This window comes from Rhinoraja longicauda, chromosome 17 (genome assembly GCF_053455715.1).
Source record: "Rhinoraja longicauda isolate Sanriku21f chromosome 17, sRhiLon1.1, whole genome shotgun sequence".
Taxonomy (NCBI): Eukaryota; Metazoa; Chordata; class Chondrichthyes; order Rajiformes; family Arhynchobatidae; genus Rhinoraja; species Rhinoraja longicauda.
The window spans coordinates 4,928,591-4,947,303 of NC_135969.1; the positions used below are offsets into that span (position 1 = coordinate 4,928,591).

Below are 18,713 nucleotides of genomic sequence, written 5' to 3' on the forward strand. Positions count from 1 at the left end.
AATTCACATCTGGTGATACACTAAACCTCCAGCATCATCCAGAACCCCCACATTCACACCTGGACTTCCACCCCTCCACATTCACACCTGGACCTCCACCCCTCCATATTCACACCTGGACCTCCACATTCACACCTGGACCTCCACATTCACACCTGGACCTCCACATTCACACCTGGACCACCTGGACCTCCAGCAACCCCCCCCCCCCCCCCCCCCCCCCCATTCACACCTGGACTTCCACCCCTCCAAATTCACACCTGGGCCTGCACCCCACGTTCACACCTGCTGAGACACACCTCTGCAGCCCGGTCCCTGCAGCTGCAGGACGCTCCTCCCGCCGGCAGGAGGGGCAGTAGCTGCCGTGTGCGGTGGAGTCGCCGTCGCCGTCGCCGCCGCCATGTCGCTGCCCATGTTGCCGAGTAACAGCGGCCTGGTGCGGAGGATCCTCGCGCACTTCCCGCGGGACCTGAGCCTGGCCTTCGCCTACGGCTCCGGGCTGTTCCCGCAGGATGAGCGGCCCGGGCCCGGGGTGAGGAGAGGGCGGAGGAGAGAGAGAGAAGTGAGGGGGGAATAGAGGGGGAGGGAGAGGGGGGGAGAGGGGGAGGGGGAGAGAGGGGGAGAGAGGGGGAGGGGGAGGGGGGGAGAGGGAGAGAGGGAGAGGGGGAGGGGGAGGGGGGGAGAGAGGGGGAGAGGGGGGGGAGAGGGGGAGGGGGAGAGGGGGGGAGAGGGAGAGAGGGGGGGAGAGAGGGGGAGGGGGAGAGAGGGGGAGAGGGGGGGAGGGGGAGGGGGGGAGAGGGAGAGAGGGAGAGGGGGAGGGGGAGGGGGGGGAGAGAGGGGGAGAGGGGGGGAGAGGGGGAGGGGGAGAGGGGGGGAGAGGGAGAGAGGGAGAGGGGGAGGGGGGAGGGGGGGAGAGAGGGGGAGAGGGGGGGAGAGGGGGAGGGGGAGAGGGGGGGAGAGGGGGAGGGGGAGGGGGAGAGGGGGGGAGAGGGGGGGAGAGGGGGAGGGAGAGGAGAGAGAGGGGGGGAGAGAGGGGGAGGGGGAGAGAGGGGGAGGGGGGGAGAGAGGGGGAGGGGGAGAGAGAGGGGGGGAGAGGGGGAGAGAGGGGGGGGGAGAGAGAGGGGGGAGAGGGAGGGGGAGAGAGGAGGAGAGGGAAGAGATGGAGGGGAGAGGAGAGAGAGGAGGAGGGGGGAGAGAGGGGAGGGAGAGAGGAGGGGAGGGGGAGAGGAGGGGAGGGGGAGAGGAGGGAGAGGGGGAAGGGGGAGAGACGAGAGAGGGGGAGAGGGAAGAGACGAGAGAGGGGGAGAGGAGAGGGGGAGAGAGAGGGAGAGAGGGGGGAGAGAGGGGGGGAGAGAGGGGAGAGGAGAGGGGGAGAGAGGGGGAGAGGGAAGAGATGGAGGGGAGAGGAGAGAGAGGAGGAGGGGGAGAGAGAGGGGGAGGGGGAAGAGAGGGGAGGGGGAGAGACGAGAGAGGGGGAGAGGGAAGAGACGAGAGAGGGGGAGAGATGGAGGGGAGAGGAGAGAGAGGGGGAGGGGTTGAGAGGGGGAGAGACGAGAGAGAGGAAGGGAGACGAGAGAGAGGGGGGAGAGACGAGAGAGAGAGAGGAGGGGGAGAGAGGGAGAATGTTGGGGAGAGCAGAGTGGGGTGAGAGGGGAGAAAGGAGGAGACGAGAGGTGAGGGAGGGATGGGGAGTGGGGAGAGTGTAGGGGGAGAGGAGAGTGGTGGGGTGAGGGAGGGGGGGGAGATGGTAAGAGGGGGGGGGGGGGAGTCGAACCAGTAAGACTCCTTGATTAAATTTATATTTTATCTCTATTTGCTTCGTTCTCAACATCCCACCACCTAACATTCTCCTTGAACCTCGTCCCCTTTGATGTCTCGTTTTCACACCTTGCCCTTCCATATCTCGGTGCTTCCCCAGCTCTCAGTCTGAACAAGGGTCTCGACCCAAAACGTCACCCATTCCTTCTCTCCAGAGATGCTGCCTTTCCCGCTACTTACTCCAGCGCTTTGTGTCCATAATCGACATATTAGAACTAACTCCTCCATTGTCAAAGTGAGGACACAGGTAAACTGGAAAAACCGCACTTCATATTCCACTCGGGAGGCCGACAGCCCATTGAATTCTCAAGTAACCCCCCCACCCCCACCCATTTGAATCTAAAGTCCTTACAAGCCCACCTTTCTTTCCACTCCCCTTGCACCACCTGTCGTTCGGTTCCTTTCCCCTCCTCCACATCCTCATTCTGTTCATCACCCATCAGGTCCTCTCCCCCATTTCCATCCATCTAGTATCCATCTCTCTGTTTTTACATTTCATTCCTCGCCTTCCTTTTCAGATTGCACCATCTGCATCCCTTTGTCTTTTCAAGTTATCACCTCCAGCCTTTGTGACTATCTCCACCTTCTCTAAAGAAGGGTACGGACCCGAAATGTCACCCATTCCTTCTATTCGGAGATGCTATTTGGAGTACTATGTGCAGTTTTGATCGCCACACTATAGGAAGAATGTGGAGGCATTGGAGGCAGTGCAGCAGATGTTCACCAGAATGCTGTCTGGATTGGAATGTGTTAGCTAGAGGGAGAGGTTGGTCAACTTGGATTGCTTATTTTCTGGAGCATCAGAGACTAAGGGCTCACTTGAAATAAGTATGTACAACACTGAATGTGATTGTACAATACTGATGTGAAAAATAATGAGAGATGCTGTCTGACCCAGAGTCCCTCCAACAGTTTGTTTTCTGTTTAAGATTCCAGCAGTCACTTGAACTGAAGCATAGTGTAAGAAAATAACTGCAGATGCTGGTACAAATCGAAGGTATTTGTTCACAAAATGCTAGAGTAACTCAGCAGGTCAGGCAGCATCTCAGGAGAGAAGGAATGGGTGACGTTTTGGGTCGAGACCCTTCTTCAGACTGATGTCAAGGGGGTGGGACAAAGGTAGGATATAGGTGGAGACAGGAAGATAGAGGGAGAACTGGGAAGGGGGAGGGGAAGAGAGGGGCAGAGGAACTATCTAAAGTTGGAGAAGTCAATGTTCATACCGCTGGGCTGCAGGCTGCCGAAGCAAAATATGAGGTGCTGTTCCTCCAATTTCCGGTGGGCCTCACTATGGCACTGGAGGAAGCCCATGACAGAAAGGTCAGACTGGGAGTGGGAGGGGGAGTTGAAGTGCTCAGCCACCGGGAGATCAGGTTGGTTAAGGCGGACTGAGCGAAGGTGTTGAGCGAAACGATCGCCGAGCCTGCGTTTGGTTTCGCCGATGTAAAGAAGTTGACATCTCGAGCAGCAGATGCAATAGATGAGGTTGGAGGAGGTGCAGGTGAACCTCTGTCTCACCTGGAAAGACTGTTTGGGTCCTTGGATGGAGTTGAGGGGGGAGGTAAAGGGACAGGTGTTGCATCTCCTGCGGTTGCTGGGGAAAGTGCCCGGGGAAGGGGTGGTTTGGGTAGGAAGGGACGAGTGGACCAGGGAGTTACGGAGGGAGCGGTCTTTGCGGAACTGATGCAGTTACTTTTAATTGAAGTGCAGTGAATTTGGACTTCTGAGGGTATATTATTGCTCACTAATACATGCATAATATTTTACAGTCCAGAAGTAGATTTGAGGTCTTGTTAATTTTTCACTCGTGTCCTTGTAAAATAGCACAGTTGGAATAACTAATTTGGGGAAGTTCCCTTTATTTCAGATTAACAGTGATTAAATCCATGTATGGGTTATGTCCAGTTGCAATATCTATGAAAACAAAAAATAACTAAATTTGAGAGGTTTTGATGCAGTTGAGATTGCAAGTGTTAAACAGGGGACATGTTGAGGTGGAAAAAGATAAAAATTCTGGTAAGGGTAATGAGATCAACTTTCTTGCCCACAAGTATTTTTATTAAATATCTTCATGACCTTTAATTCCTGTGTCTATTTTGTTCCTGGCGCAGTGTACATAAATGAATTATGGATTTTCACCAGGTTGTCCTGTGCATTAGAGTTTCCTCTGCTCTTTTGATAGACCAACATTATGTATTTTCTTGCATTTTTAAAAAAAATTCAAAATAAACTTTATTCAGTGTAGAAAATATGTACAATACAGGGAATGTGGAAAAATGTCTCCCGGCGTTCTCCGAGACTATACGTACATTGAATGCGTTGTACAATACAATACAATACAATACAATATATCTTTATTGTCATTGTACAGGGGTACAACGAGATTGGGAATGCGCCTCCCATACGATGCAATAATTTAATTAGCTAGTCAGTATTAATTTAAACAACCCAACGAAACAAATTGTAACAGTTTTAAAACAGAATAAAGTGCAAGTAGATCTGTGCCGGATCACTGTGCGATGTGACCATCCGGCTCAGTAGGACCGGTTCATGGCGGCTATGGCCCTGGGCATGAGCTGTTCCTGAGCATGGAGGTGCGGGCGTAGAAGGCCTTGTAGCGTGGTGTCTACACAAATTGCACAATTTTACCCGACATCTTTGCCACCCATGTGGCCTCCTGGCATGAAATACCTTCACTTATTTTTAGGGGCATCTCCACCACACCCTGGCCCCCCAATGTCCAGCACTGGAAAGACCGTAGGCTGTTGCCCTGCCCCCACAGACCCTTGGCATTGGCATTGTTGCTTAATTATAAATAAAATAATTGAAATTGTCACAATTCAGATTTATTTGTTTCCTAACAATGTTGTCGCCTTTCTCACTTTTAGAATAATGTGCTGGATTTTGTCTTTGCCGTTGACGATCCCGTGACCTGGCACACAATGAATATCATGAAAAATCCACAGCATTATTCTTTCTTGCGATTTTTTGGACCAAAGCACGTTAGTAAAATACAGAATAATTATGGAGCTGGAATATATTACAACACATTAGTACCATGTGATGAGAGGGTAAGTAAGTTTACTTGTATAGTATGCAAAATGTAAGAAGTGAAGTTCATCTGTTTATATTCCATTGTGTCAGTTTCAGTTTAGTTTAGTGTCACGTGTACCGAGGTCCAGTGTCCCTCTCTTCCCCTCCCCCTTCCCAGATCTCCCACTGTCTTCCTGTCTCCACCTATATCCTTCCTTTGTCCCGCCCCCCTGACATCAGTCTGAAGAAGGGTCTCGACCCGAAACGTCGCCCATTCCTTCTCTCCTGAGATGCTGCCTGACCTGCTGAGTTACTGCAGCATTTTGTGAATAGAGGTCCAGTGAAAAGCTTTTGTTGTGCGCTAACCAGTCAGCGGAAAGACAATACGTAATTACAACCGGCCCATTCACAGTGTACAGATACATGATAAGGGAATAGCGTTTAGTGCAAGGTAAAGCCAGTAAAGTTCGATCAAAGATACATCCAGGAGAAAATATTGACTTTCATTTTGCTTATTTCTGTTCTGAACCGTCCCGGGCGATGGAAGGCCCCGCGGCCGAGCCGCACCGGGCACTGTTAAGTCCCGCGGCCGAGCCGCACCGGGCGATGGAAGGCCCCGCGGGCGATGGAAGGCCCCGTGTTTTTTTTTCCCAGCGCAAACGGAGATACGACCCGGAAAGGGTCGTATCTCCGTTGAGGAAGAGATTTTTAAAGGTTCCCACCACCCCCCACATATACACAGCTAAAGATAGACTATTTCATACATCTAACACTAACAAATAGACAAGAAAAGAAGAAAGACAAACAGACTGCCGGCGAGCCGCAGCTGCAGGGCAGCGCCGCCACTTCCGGATATTTGATGCCTGAAGAGCTGAGAAGGATGTAGTCTGCAGAGCTGCAAATCAAGTGATGGAAGGTGGCATTAGGCAGAGTACCTCTTTCTCGATTGACAAAGACATAACAGCCATTTAAATTTTGTGTGATAAATTTTCTGATATTTTACATCCTGGCCAACATATATTCCTCATTCATTGTTAATGGAACAGATTGCTTTTTCATTATCACTTAACTGTGTGAATCTTTTGCGCAAATTGGCTGTCATATTCCTGCATTTCAAAATCACGTTGTTGACTCTAGAGTAGTTTAAGACATTCTGAGATTGTAAAATGTGTGTCAGTGGAAGTTTGCCTTTTTATGAGCTTGCTGTGGATCAACACTGCTATTATAATTAGACTGTAAATTTATTTTAGAAAATCCGTTTCAAGATAGAAAACTAGTTCCACTCATAAAATTACAAAACGATTTGGTCCAGCTATTTTATTTAAATCAAATAATTTATGCAGGTTATAAAACAGATAATTGATCGCAGAAAGGACACAAATGTTATGCCATTAAATATAATTTACCTCAGATGCTGAATTGGAATTTATCTTTGGATTCGAGGTTGTCACAGCAAAACCGGTCTCATGTAAAAACAGGAAATTGTAGCCATGGCATGCATGTAAGCCTTTTAGCATAGCATTGAACAAATTCAGGCTGGAGTTCTGTGACCAGAGTAGTTCTGTAGCGATATGTGCTGGGACCGCTGCTGTTTGTGATATATCTAAATGACTTGATGTAAACGGGTTGGGTAGTAAATTTGCAAATGACGCCAAGATTGCAGGGGTTGTGGACTGTGAAGAAGGCTGTCAAAAGTATTAAGTAGTATATTGATCAGCAACAGAAATGGGTGCAGAATGGTAGATGGAGTTTAATCCAAGCAAGTGTGAGGTATTGCACTTTGGAAAGGTGTGAGGTATTGCACTTTGGAAAGCCAAATGTAAGGGGAAAATATACAATTAATGGCATGACCCTCAACGGCATTGATGCACAGAGGGATCTTGGAGTCAGAGTCTCTAACAGCCTGAAAGTGGCAATACAGGTAGATAGACTGGTAACGGAGGTATAATGATATGCTTGCTTTTGTAGGTGGGAGTATTGAGTATAAGAGTCAAGAAGCCATGATGCAGCTTGATAAGACTTTGGTTAGACGCATGTCGAGTCTTCTGGCCACCCTATTACAGGAAGGATTTGGAGGGTCGGGAAAGTGTACAGAACAGGTGTACCAGAACGATGCCTGGGTATCAGCTACATGAAGAGGTTGGACAGTCTCCATTTTTTTTCTCTGGAACGTTGGAGGTTGCAAAGAGAAGTGATAGAAGTACATAAAATTATGAGAGGCATAAATAGGATAAACGGTCAGAATCTATTTCCCAGAATGGAAAAATAGGGTCATAAAGAAGAGGAGTAGAATTAGGCCATTCCGCCCATCAAGGCTATTCCGCCATTCAATCATGGCTGATCTATCTCTCCCTCCTGACCCCATTCTCCTGCCTTCTCCCCATAACCTCTGACACCCGTACTAATCAAGAATCTATCTATCTCTGCCTTAAAAATATCCACTGACGGCCCCCACAGCCTTCTTTGGCAATGAATTCCACAGATTCACCACCCTCTGACTAAAGAAATTTCTCCTCATCTCCTTCCTAAAAGAATGTCCTTTAATTCTGAGGCTATAACCTCTAGTCCTAGACTCTCCCACAAGTGGAAACATCCTCTCCACATCCACTCTGTCCAAGCCTTTCACTATTCTGTATGTTCCAATGAGGTCCCCCCCCCCCCCCCCCCATTATTTTAAACTCCAGTGAGTACAGGCCCAGTGCTGACAAACACTCATCATAGGTTAACCTACTCATTCCTGGGATCATTCTTGTAAACCTCCTCTGGACCCTCTCCAGAGCCAGCACAACCTTCCTCAGATATAGTGTCCATAATTGCTCATAATATTCCAAATGCGCCTAAGGGAGCCTCAACTATACATCCTTGTAATGCTAGAGGGCATAGTTTTAAAGTGAGAGGGGCAAAGTTTAAAGCAGATGGGCAGGGCAAGTTTTTTTGCACAGCGAGTGATGAGTGGCTGGAACGCACTGCCAGGAGTGGTGGTTGAAGCAGTCACTTCAGTGGCATTTAGAAGACTTGGATAGGTGTATGGATACAGAGGGAATGGGAGGAGGGGTTATGTGCAGGGAGATTAATGAGGGTCTTGCCACCATGTTTGGCACAGACATTGTGGGCCAACGGGCCTGTTCTTTGTACTGTACTGTTCCACGACCTATTAAAATTTAACAATTAATTCCTAACCCCTATATATCTAAAGCCTAAACAATGTGCTCAACATAATAGACTTACCCATATTTTTAAAAAGGTACAGCTATTGAAGCATTTAAATGGCTTTTGGCACATTGGCCTTCATCAGTCCGAGTATTGAGTATGGAAGTTGGGAGGTCATGCTGCAGTTATAGAAGACGTTGGTGAGGCCACATTTAGAGTACAGGTGCTCCCCGGCTTACGATGCTTTGATTTGCGATGTTTCGACTTTGCGATGGTGCTAACGGCAGCGAACCGTAGCGAGCCGCCGCTCGCTTCCGGCCACGTGATCGGGCGTATTAAATGCCTTTCGACTTACAATATTTTCGTTTGCGATGGGTTTCTCGGAACGGAACCCCATCGTAAGCTGAGGAGCACCTGTATTGTGTTCTGTTTTGGGCACCATGTTATAGGAAAGATGTTGTAAAGTTGGAAAGGGTGCAGAGACAATTTACAAGGATGTTGCCGGGACACAAGGGTCTGAGCTAGAGGGAGAGGTTGAGCAGGTTGGGCTCTATTCCCTGGAGTGCAGGAGGATGAGGGGTGATCTTGTGGAGGTGTATAAAAACATTAGAGGAATAGATCGGGTAGACGTACAGAGTCTCTTGCCCAGAGCAAGGGAGTCAAGAACCAGTGGGCATAGGTTTAAGGTGAAGGGGGAATGATTTTACAGGAATCTGAGGGGTAACTTTTTCACACAAATGGGTGGTGGGTGTATAGAACAAACTGCCAGAGGAGGTAGTTGAGGCAGGGACTATCGCAACATTTAAGAAGCAGGCAAGTGGGACTAGTGTAGATGGGACATGTTAATTGGTTTGGGCAAGTTGGGCATAAGGGCCTATTTCCACACTGTATGACTCTATAAGAAGCTAACACAGCAGAGGGAACCAATATAAGATTAGTATGCCATAACCTACCGGTATCATTTTCTAATACTTCTTCCTCCCCAGATAATCAAATATGGTGTTATCAGCACGGGGACTCTGATTGAAGACCTTCTTCATTGGAAAAATGTATACATTGCTGGAAGACTGCACAAACCTGTAAGTTCATGACAGTGTCAGTTTTGATACAGAATCTAGTTGGAGTGCTTATTGTGTTGAAACGCCATGGAACCTGCAATCGACGTGGGTATTTAATTGGGAGAGGCTATTTGTCACTATATATTTTGGTTCTTTGTTTTAGTTTTGCCCAATCTTTTTCACCTATCGTTCTGTATAATAGTCCTAAAGCTAAAAGGGATCAAATAAGGGATCAGCAGTGGATTGTATTGATCCCCAATGAACACAGAGACAATGGTTAAACTTTGTAAATATTTGAAGATCATTATGATTGAGTCAAATGCAAAATAAAGGGCATGGTACGTATCTTGAAAAAGACTGGAATAATCCCAATCTTGTTTTTTTCATGCTGTTAAAATATACTCCGGGGAATGATGTAGAACAGAGGCCTCGCCGTGCAAGTACATAGTTCCATGAAAGTGCACATGTGGGTAGACAGGGTGGTGAAGAAGGCATTTGGCACACTTCCCTTCATTGGGCAGGGTATTGAGTGCAGGAGTTTGGACGTCATGTTACAGCTGTGCAAACATTGGTGAAGTACAGTTCTCATTGCTCTGCCATCTGAGGAATGTCTTTAAACTGGAAACAGTGCAAAAATATTTATGCGGATGTTACTGGGTCTGGAAGGTTTAACCTGATCAGTGCCACCCCAGAACATACTCGGGTCAGAGTGGACAAGTGAGAAAAAAATCTTGGCAGTGAACAGGTTAAGTGATAGGAGAGGCTTAATATGCAGGATCTTTTCCCCCCCTGCAGTGTGTGGGCTGAGGTTGACTTTACAGAGGTAAATAAAACCATGAGGTGCACAGATGAGGTGAGCAGCCACAAACTTTTTCCACAGGATAGGGGAGTCTATAACACAAAATACATGGGTTTAAGGTGAGAAGGAAGAAATTTAAAAGGGACCTGTGGGGCAAGTTATTGACACAGAGGGTGGAGGGTACATGGACAAGCAGAAGTGGTAGAGTTGGGTGCAATCTATATACCAAAACTCTCGTTTGTTATCTTGTTTGTGACTGAACTTCAGCCAAAACGGTACACGATAGCGGGACAATTTTAGGCCCACCTTACTCACCATTGTCATTTTAGTTTTATAGAAATCGGTGTTATATTTTTTAAGTTATTCACATTTTAAAGTTTAAAAGGAGGAGAGGGAAGGGGGGAGAGGGGGGGGGTTGAGGAGACAGGGGGGGGGGGGGAGGACAGGGTGGTGCACCAATGCAGGAGAGGTTTGGGCCCAACGGGTCCACTTGGTCTAGTTAAACATTAAAAAGGTACTTAGAGACATAAGTGAATGGGAACGTTTTGGAGGGATATGGGTTAGGATGGGGCAAGTTGGATTAGTTCAGTTGAGCATTTTGGTCAGCATGGAAAGGAGGGCCAACGGGCTCTATAACTGATTGATAATTAGAATAACCCCACAATATGCTTCACCTCGACTTCCCAAGATGTGGCACAGCTAAGTAGACCTGCTGTTTCACATTGCCCAAAACCCAGGTTCAATCCTGACCTTGGGTGGTGTCTGTGTGGAATTTGCACGTTCTCTCTGTAACCACATCGGTTTCCTCCAGTGCTCCAGTCTCCTCACAAATCCTGGAGACCTGCAGGCTGGTAGGTTCATTGGCTACTGTAAATCTCCCATGGTGTATAGGTGAGTGGTCAAATCTGGTGGTGGTGGGGAGAGGGATTTGAATGGGAAAATAAAAGGTGGGATCAACATAGGATTAGTGTAGATGCAAACTCAATGAACGAAGGGTCAGCTTCCATCTTGTGTCTCTCTATGACCATCTATACAAGTATGAACGGCTGATACATGTAATATCAATGCTTCATGCTTTTTAAAAAGGTCCCCAATCTCTACAGTAATCGTCCATGTCAATCAAGATGCACCATGGAAGCTGGTTCCATTTGACCACATTTGGTCTATATCCCTCTAAACCTCTCCTATCTAGGGATCTGGCCAAATGGCTTTTAAATGTTGTCATTGTACTGCTTGAACTATTTCCTGTGGCAGCTCAGTCCGTATACTTACCACGTTCTCTGTGAAAATGTTACCCTTTAGGTTCCTGGTTATTCTTTCTCTTCTCACCTTAAACCTATGCCCTCTAGTTCTTGATTCCCCTCACCTAGGAAAAGTAGATTATGTGCATTTACCCTGTCTATTCCCCTCACATCTTATGCACCTCTATAAGTTCACCCCTCAGCCTCCTACGCTCCTACGCCTTCTATAATAATTATAGAATATCTGCTCCTAATTTGGATACTGACTGATCTATTGAGTATTTCCAGCATTCTCATTTTGGTTTCCAGTTTCAGCAAAAACTAATTTCACAGGGCGGCACAGTGGTGTAGCAGTAGAGTAGCTGCCTCACAGCACCGGAGACCTGGGTTCAATCCTGACTCTGGGTGCTGTCTGTATGGAGTTTGTATGTTCTCCCTGTGATCGCATGAGTTTTCTCCGGGTGCTCCGGTTTCCTCTCACGGTCCAAAGACGTACAGGTTTAACCAAATGGCTCTGTGAACATTGGAATTACCTGGCCTCACCACTCATCGTCTGCTCATTCCCACCCTGACTGCAACATAAAGCCACAGATAGACACAAAATGTTGGAGTAACTGTGGGACAGGCAGCATCGGTGAAGAGAAGGAACGGGTGACGTTTCGGGTCGAGACCCTTCTTCAGACCCGAAATGTCACCCATTTCTTCTCTCCTCCGCTCAGTCCGTCTTAACCTACTTGATCTCCCGGTGGCTCAGCACTTCAACTCCCCCTCCCATTCCCAATCTGACCTTTCTGTCCTGGGCCTCCTCCATTGTCAGAGTGAGGCCCAGCGCAAATTGGAGGAACAGCACCTCATATTTCGCTTGGGTAGTTTACCACCCCAGCGGCATGAACATTGACTTCTCTAACTTCAGATAGCCCTTGCTTTCCCTGTCTATCGCCTCCCCCTTCCCAGTTCTCCCACGAATCTTACTGACTCCGACTACATTCTATCTTTGTCCCGCCCCCTCCCCTGACATCAGGCTGAAGACGGGTCTCGACCCGAAACGTCACCCATTCCTTCTCTCCAGAGATGCTGCCTGACCCGCTGAGCTACTCCAGCATTTTGTGTCTATCTTCGGTTTATACCAGCATCTGCAGTTCCTTCCTACACATTTCGTCTGCAACAGAAGGACATATTGTTTTCTCACTTCCTCAGTTCTGATGAAGCGTCATTGACTTGAAATGTTAAATCTGTTTCTCTTTACATAGATATTGCCTGGCAGAATCTGTTTTTTCTTAACATTTTCTATTTCCAGCTTCTGCAATTTGTGTATTTTCAAATACATGTTGTGAAATAATCACAAACATTTCAAGAAATAATTAATCATTTATTAAGCAAAAAAGATGGAAAGTTATTCTGAGCACATCAAACTGGATACTGGAACTGAACTAATTGAGCCGTGGTACAAATTCCAGCTTTCGGTTTGAATATATGTATCGACCTTCCGGTAAACTCTTTCCAATGAATCATTGAATATAGTTGACAGTGAAACCTATGCAATTATATTTAAAGTATTTGTTAAAAATTAAATAAAATATCTAAGCTCTTCTTTAAAATCTTAAAACTATTTTTTTCTTGTATTGTATGCATCTTCCTGCAATCATGTTCATGCATGCTTGCATCAACAGTTCCCGGGACTCCTATTCCCTGTAGTCAAATGAATAAGCAGCTGGCTTGACTCCTCAACAGAGGGTCTATGTTCTAATGTAAGAAAATAAGTGCAGATGCTGGTACAAATCGAAGGTATTTATTCACAAAATGCTGGAGTAACTCAGCAGGTCAGGCAGCATCTCAGGAGAGAAGGAATGGGTGACGTTTTGGGTCGAGACCCTTCTTCCATACTTCTAATGTTCCATACTTCTGGGCTATTCTGAGAGCCACAACATGGCATTACTGAAATCTGTGTTTAATTGCAGGTGAAAATTTTGATCCAAGATGAAAATGGCAAATTGCAAGCTGCATTGGCGAAGAATCTGAAGAGTGCTGTGATGGCAGCCTTTCTCATGCTGCCAGAATCATTTACTGAGGAGGAACTCTACATCCGTATCGCTGGGCTCTCTTATTATGGTACATGACAATTTCAATTAGCTAGATGGCAGCTGACATGTTCTCACATTATCTTACTGCATTCAAATGAAACAAAAAAATATATTTAAAATATGGTAGGTCAGGAATAATCCAGAGAAAACCTTGATGATCTTTCGAACTCTTTGATCTTTCATTAGAATTGAAATGATAATTTTATTTCTCTCTCAAGACGCTGCCCGACCTGCTGAATATTCACAGCCATTTCTTGTTTTAATTCAAACTTGCAGCCTGTAATATATTCCTCGGGCACTGTTCTATCACCACCCTCCCCCTCTCGCCTTTGGCAAATGAGTTTGTTCTTGCATCTACCTAAACCAACCTCTTTGCTTCATCTAATCTTTTTTTCAGAGTTTTGAATCTCTTCCCCTTGATGAAACTTTCATTCATATCTCCTGATAGCTCCCTCCCATTTGCAATCACGATGAATTGCATGGCAATTATGTTTTAATATTTAAAACTGCACTATAAACCTTTGACATCTGACGGTTCATTTCTATTTAAACAGGTGATTTTCGAATGATTATAGGAGAAGACCGATCGAAAGTAATGAATATTGTCAGTGCAAATATGGAAAATTTCCAAAGACTCTACAATCATATTTTACAGGAGTGCCCTCAAGTGGTCTATAAGCAGCATTTGGGTAAATTAGAGGTATGCTGCCAACGTTTACCAGTAGATTGGATGGAATATTGCATGTATAAGTTCATCTAAATTCTAATTTTGACCTCTGCTAATTGATGGTGTTCGTTCTTTTTAAGCTTGATAAAAGTCCAGAAGGTCAATTGAATCTATTGATGGGTTTGCCCAGAACTCTTCAACAAGAAATCACTCGTTTGGTAGATCAGCCAGGGAAAAATAGAGATGTGGAAGAGATTCTACTTCAGGTAGCTCAGGACCCAGACTGTGGATTGGTAATACAGCAGAGTGAGTGTGATATATCTGATATTTTAATTAATGTATTAGTCACAATACGTGTGAGTAGATTGCAATTTACAGCAATTATTTGATCATTTACAATTAGCTTTTGACTGTCATATATGCCAATTTAGAATTCAGTCCATGTACAATCGCACCTATTGTATAGTCATAGAGATATATAGCATGGAAACAGGCCCTTCAGCCAAACTTATCACGCTGACCAAGATGTCTATCTGAGCTAGTCCCACTTTCCTGCATGCGGCCCATATCCCTCTAAACTTTTCCTATCCAAATACCTGTCTGAATGACTTCTAATCATTGTACCCGCCTCTAGCGCTTCTTCTGGGAACTCACTCCATATACCCACCACTCTGTGTGAAATGGATGGTACCAATATAGTCAATTCCTGGCCTGTGTTAAATATTTTTTTCTGACCCCACACAGTACCAAGTTCTCCTACCCTACCTACTCTTATCCTGGATTAATACGATACATATTTGGAATGATAAACTTTTACCCACTGTAAATGCACCACTGGTCCTAGCAAACCTGATGTACAGGTCAAAAATTAATGCATTTTCTTTGCCAGTACAGTGACAGACCGAAATAAAATTAATTTTGGAGAATATAACATATGATGGATAGCCTAATAACCAAATTCAAGGTTGCAAATGGGACAAAAATGTTTTTTTTTAAATTTAGATATGACATTATCTAATCACCATTTTGTGTCTATCTTCAGTGTAAACCAGCATCTGCAATTCCTTCCAACACAAGACCAATTGTTTGCTGGGGCATGCTCCAGCCAATTTCTGTTAAATACCAGAGAAGAATTTAAACTCCCATATTTTTCTAATTCAGCTCCTATATTTGTTTTTCCAATCGGGGAATAATGGCAAAAATAGCATTTGCCTGATTAGTCCGCGGCTAATGTATAGCTGGATGTATATAACGTTTTGCATGGCAGGCCAATTAGGGTTACCTTTGTCTGTTATTTGCAGTCGACGGGACTGATAATGGAAATTAGATCTGATTTCACTCTCTTATTAAATTTGAGACACTTTAGGAATTCATTTACCATAAAACCATAACCATGATCACTCTTCATATCTGATTATGGCGTGGTAAAAGGGTTTGACATTTAGAATTCTCTGGCTTTGATAAAGACTATTTTTCTTTGATTAATTGATGACTCAGGTGGTGACACTTCTGAGGTTCCTGATGCATCCTGTTCAACAAGGCTAGTTTGGATTAGATTTCTTGTGAAAGTAGATGCACCCACTATGAGAGGAATAAGAAATTAGAGCAGGTGTACACCCTACAACTCCGTTATACCATTCAGTGACCTTCCATGTAATCTCCACCTTATACCCACATTTCAGATCCCATTGATATCCAAAAATCTATTGATTCGATGTATTGACAATTCTTGTTAACTGAACATCAACTGTCTGAGGAAGATAAATTAAATGATTCACAGCTCTTTGAGTGAAGGAATCCCTCAACACCACAAACCTTTATCTTAAGGCACCGTGACATAATTCTGTTCAGTAATGAGAGTAGCACAAGTCTGTCTGTCTGACATTTATCCCTTACCTGTGATATATTGCAGCAGTTTTGTGTATTTGTTATTTGCTTTGAGTGACAGGAGTCAGTGGTACTAATTTTAGATTCTAAAAGGCCCTAAAATCTTCTCTTATTTGATTATGGATGAAAACGCCAATTTTTGTTGCATCGTACCTTGGTCATTCCTTCCCTTTAATAAAAAATGCACACCAGCCCAAAGGCTGAAAATGGTAAATAATGGATATCACCCTATGGTTTGCCCATATACATTCTTGGTATTCTTTTGCCAAAGTATCAACCATTTTTACTTCACTTGACATGCTCCTCCAAATCTGACACCCATAGGAGTTTAGCAACCCAGCATTTACAAAAGTGCAAGTTGGTGCTTTAAAATACCTTTTAGCAAGACGTTAGGGCAAAAAAATAACCAGGTGATTTTCTGGCAAAGGTCAGCAATATCAATAGCTAGATGAGAACTGCAATAAGTACCCTTCTGAACAAAGGTTGGATTCCAACTCTCTGCTTGAATCTGATATTACAGAACTCATTAATGTGAAGCATAACACTATTCAGAAATATAGACTTACAGGGCATGAATTAATTTAAATAAATATGAGTGTAAGATTTTTAATGTTTGGTTTCTTTTCTCCAAATGACAAGGTGTAGCTGGTATCGTAAAAACTTCAAGTATAACCCAAAGTGCAAAAGGAATCCTTACAGCCGGTAAGAAACTCCCCCCTCTCTTAAATAATTGTATATTGTAATACATTCCGTTAAAGCGCTCTTGACAATATTAGGTTTAATTTGAGTTCTGGACATCATTTCATGTCATGTTTTTTTTTATGTACAGGTATGAAAAAAACAATTAGCTACAGCTTGACGAAGTTGCAGAAGATGTGGAGGGGCTGGAGAAGAAAAGCTGTTAAAAGCGTTTGCTAATTATAATTTAAAGTTAAATTTATTTTTATTTTTATGAGGCTTATCAGTTATTTGTGTTTTTTTTCTCAAGTCCCTGGGATACTTTATAGAATAATTGTTTGCATTGTGTTTGTAAAGCCTGGGGATTGATCCTTTCCCACTCAGTATCATCAATAGTAATGCCTTTCATTCCCAAGGAATTTTATGAAAGCATATTTACAATGCCAGGCGCTCCTCAGCTTACGATGGGGTTCCGTTCCGAGAAACCCATCGCAAGCCGAAAATATCGTACGTCGAAATGCATTTGATAGACCTGATCACGTGGCCGGAAGCGAGCTGCGGTTTGCTGCCATTTGCACCATCGCAAAGTCGAAATATCGCAAGTTGAAACATCGTTAGTCGGAGAGCATCTGTATATACTTTGCATTGGTCATCATTACACCAACGGAACATCATTGTAAAAGTCCAAGTGTTGCAACAGTAGGCATTTAGAGATCAGTGGGTTATTAGGATCTTGTTATCATGCAAACTGAATAATGGTAAATACATCAATAGGAAACTTGCACTTAGATTCTATAATTGGTATTTAACCATGTGTAAGTGAATTTCATTTACCAACTTTGCAATGTCGCAGTGGGCATGCAAGTTTTGTTTATTTGTGGAATTTGTTTTCAGATCACTTGGAAAACATTTTTAAATATGTTGATTTAACTGAAATTGAATAATTGAACACGTTATTAAATCAGCATGGTTCGGAGAAGATTATATGCTTGTTCATATGATTGGCGCTGCACCATTTGGTGAATTTACCCATTGAACCTATTTACTTACTTTAGTGCAGGAGGTGGCCATTCGGTCCATTGCATCCAAGCCAGCTGCCTAGTGCAAGAAATTCAAGGCACAAGAAGATGCGCTGAGGCCAGGCGCCAGCTCTCGAGCACCATGATCATGCACCAGGCCATAATCTCAGACCATGTCTGATTTTATCGCTTCCAGCTGAGTGCCCTCCACAGCCTCCAACCTTATCGTTCCCCAGCCCGGTCGCAAGGCCCGGTTTACCTTCTCCCCTAAATCCATAAACACATCTTCCCTGGCAGACGCATTGTTTCTGCCTGCTCCTGTCCCACTGAAATCATTTCCACATACCGTGACTCCATCCTATCTCCCCCTGGTCCAATCCCTCTCGACCTATGTCCAAGACACTTCACATGCCCTTTGTCTCTTTAATGATTTCTGCTTTCTGAGCCCCCACTCCCTCATCTTTCCTATGGATATTTAGTCACTCTACACCTCCATCCCCCAACAGGAAGACCTTAAAGCCCTCTTTCTTTCTCAACCGCAGAACCTTCCAACTGCCCTCTACTAACACTCTCCACCGCCTAGTCCTCACCCTTAACAACTTCTCCTTCAACTCATCCCATTTCCTCCAAATCCAAGGCGTAGCTATGGGCACCCGCATACGCCCCAGCTATGCCTGCCTCATGTAGGGTACGTTGAACAATCCCTGTTCCAGGCGTACACGGGCCCTATTCCAGAACTCTACCTCCGTTACATTGATGAGTGCATTGGTGCTACCTCCTGCACCCACGCAGAACTCATGGACTTCATTACTACTAATTTCCATCCTGCACTCAAATTAACTTGGACCATCTCCGACATCTCCCTGCCCTTTCTGCATCTCGCTGTCTCCATCACAGGAGATAGACTATCAACTGACATCTATTATAAACTTACTGACCCCCATAACTATCTGGACTACACTTCTTCCCACCGTGTTTCCTTCAAAGACTCTATCCCCATCTCCCAATTCCTCCGTCTATGTCGCATCTGCTCCCAGGGTGAGGTGTTCCATACTAGGACATCCGAGATGTCCTCATTCATTAGGGAAAGGGGGTTCCTCTCTTCCATCATAGATGAGGTCCTCACACATGTCTCCTCGGTACCCCACAGCTCCGCTCTGCTCCCCCTCCCCCAGTCACAACAGAGACAGTCCCCCTAGTCCAGACATGTCCAAAGTCCGGCCCGGGAGCCAATCGCGGCCCGCAACTTCCGTCTTAAAATGTATTATTTATGGCCCGCCAG

At 45.1% G+C, this 18,713-nt stretch overlaps 1 protein-coding gene across 5 annotated transcripts; it reads left to right on the plus strand.

Moving 5' to 3' along the window:
- Positions 1–362: 362 nt before the first annotated feature.
- tamm41 (TAM41 mitochondrial translocator assembly and maintenance homolog) lies at positions 363–16,684 on the plus strand. 5 transcript variants are annotated; one of them, XM_078413984.1, is made up of 8 exons: positions 363–562; positions 4,707–4,889; positions 8,988–9,080; positions 13,058–13,208; positions 13,735–13,880; positions 13,988–14,153; positions 16,374–16,436; positions 16,564–16,684. In XM_078413984.1, the coding sequence occupies exons 1-8, from the start codon at positions 401–403 to the stop codon at positions 16,650–16,652; spliced, it is 1,053 nt and encodes a 350-aa protein (XP_078270110.1). In that variant the 5' UTR covers positions 363–400; the 3' UTR covers positions 16,653–16,684. The 5 variants fall into 5 exon arrangements, 4 of the variants coding, with proteins under 4 accessions (XP_078270110.1, XP_078270111.1, XP_078270112.1 ...); XM_078413985.1 differs by having other exon boundaries at positions 363–532; XM_078413986.1 differs by having other exon boundaries at positions 389–436.
- The last annotated feature ends 2,029 nt before the right edge of the window (positions 16,685–18,713 follow it).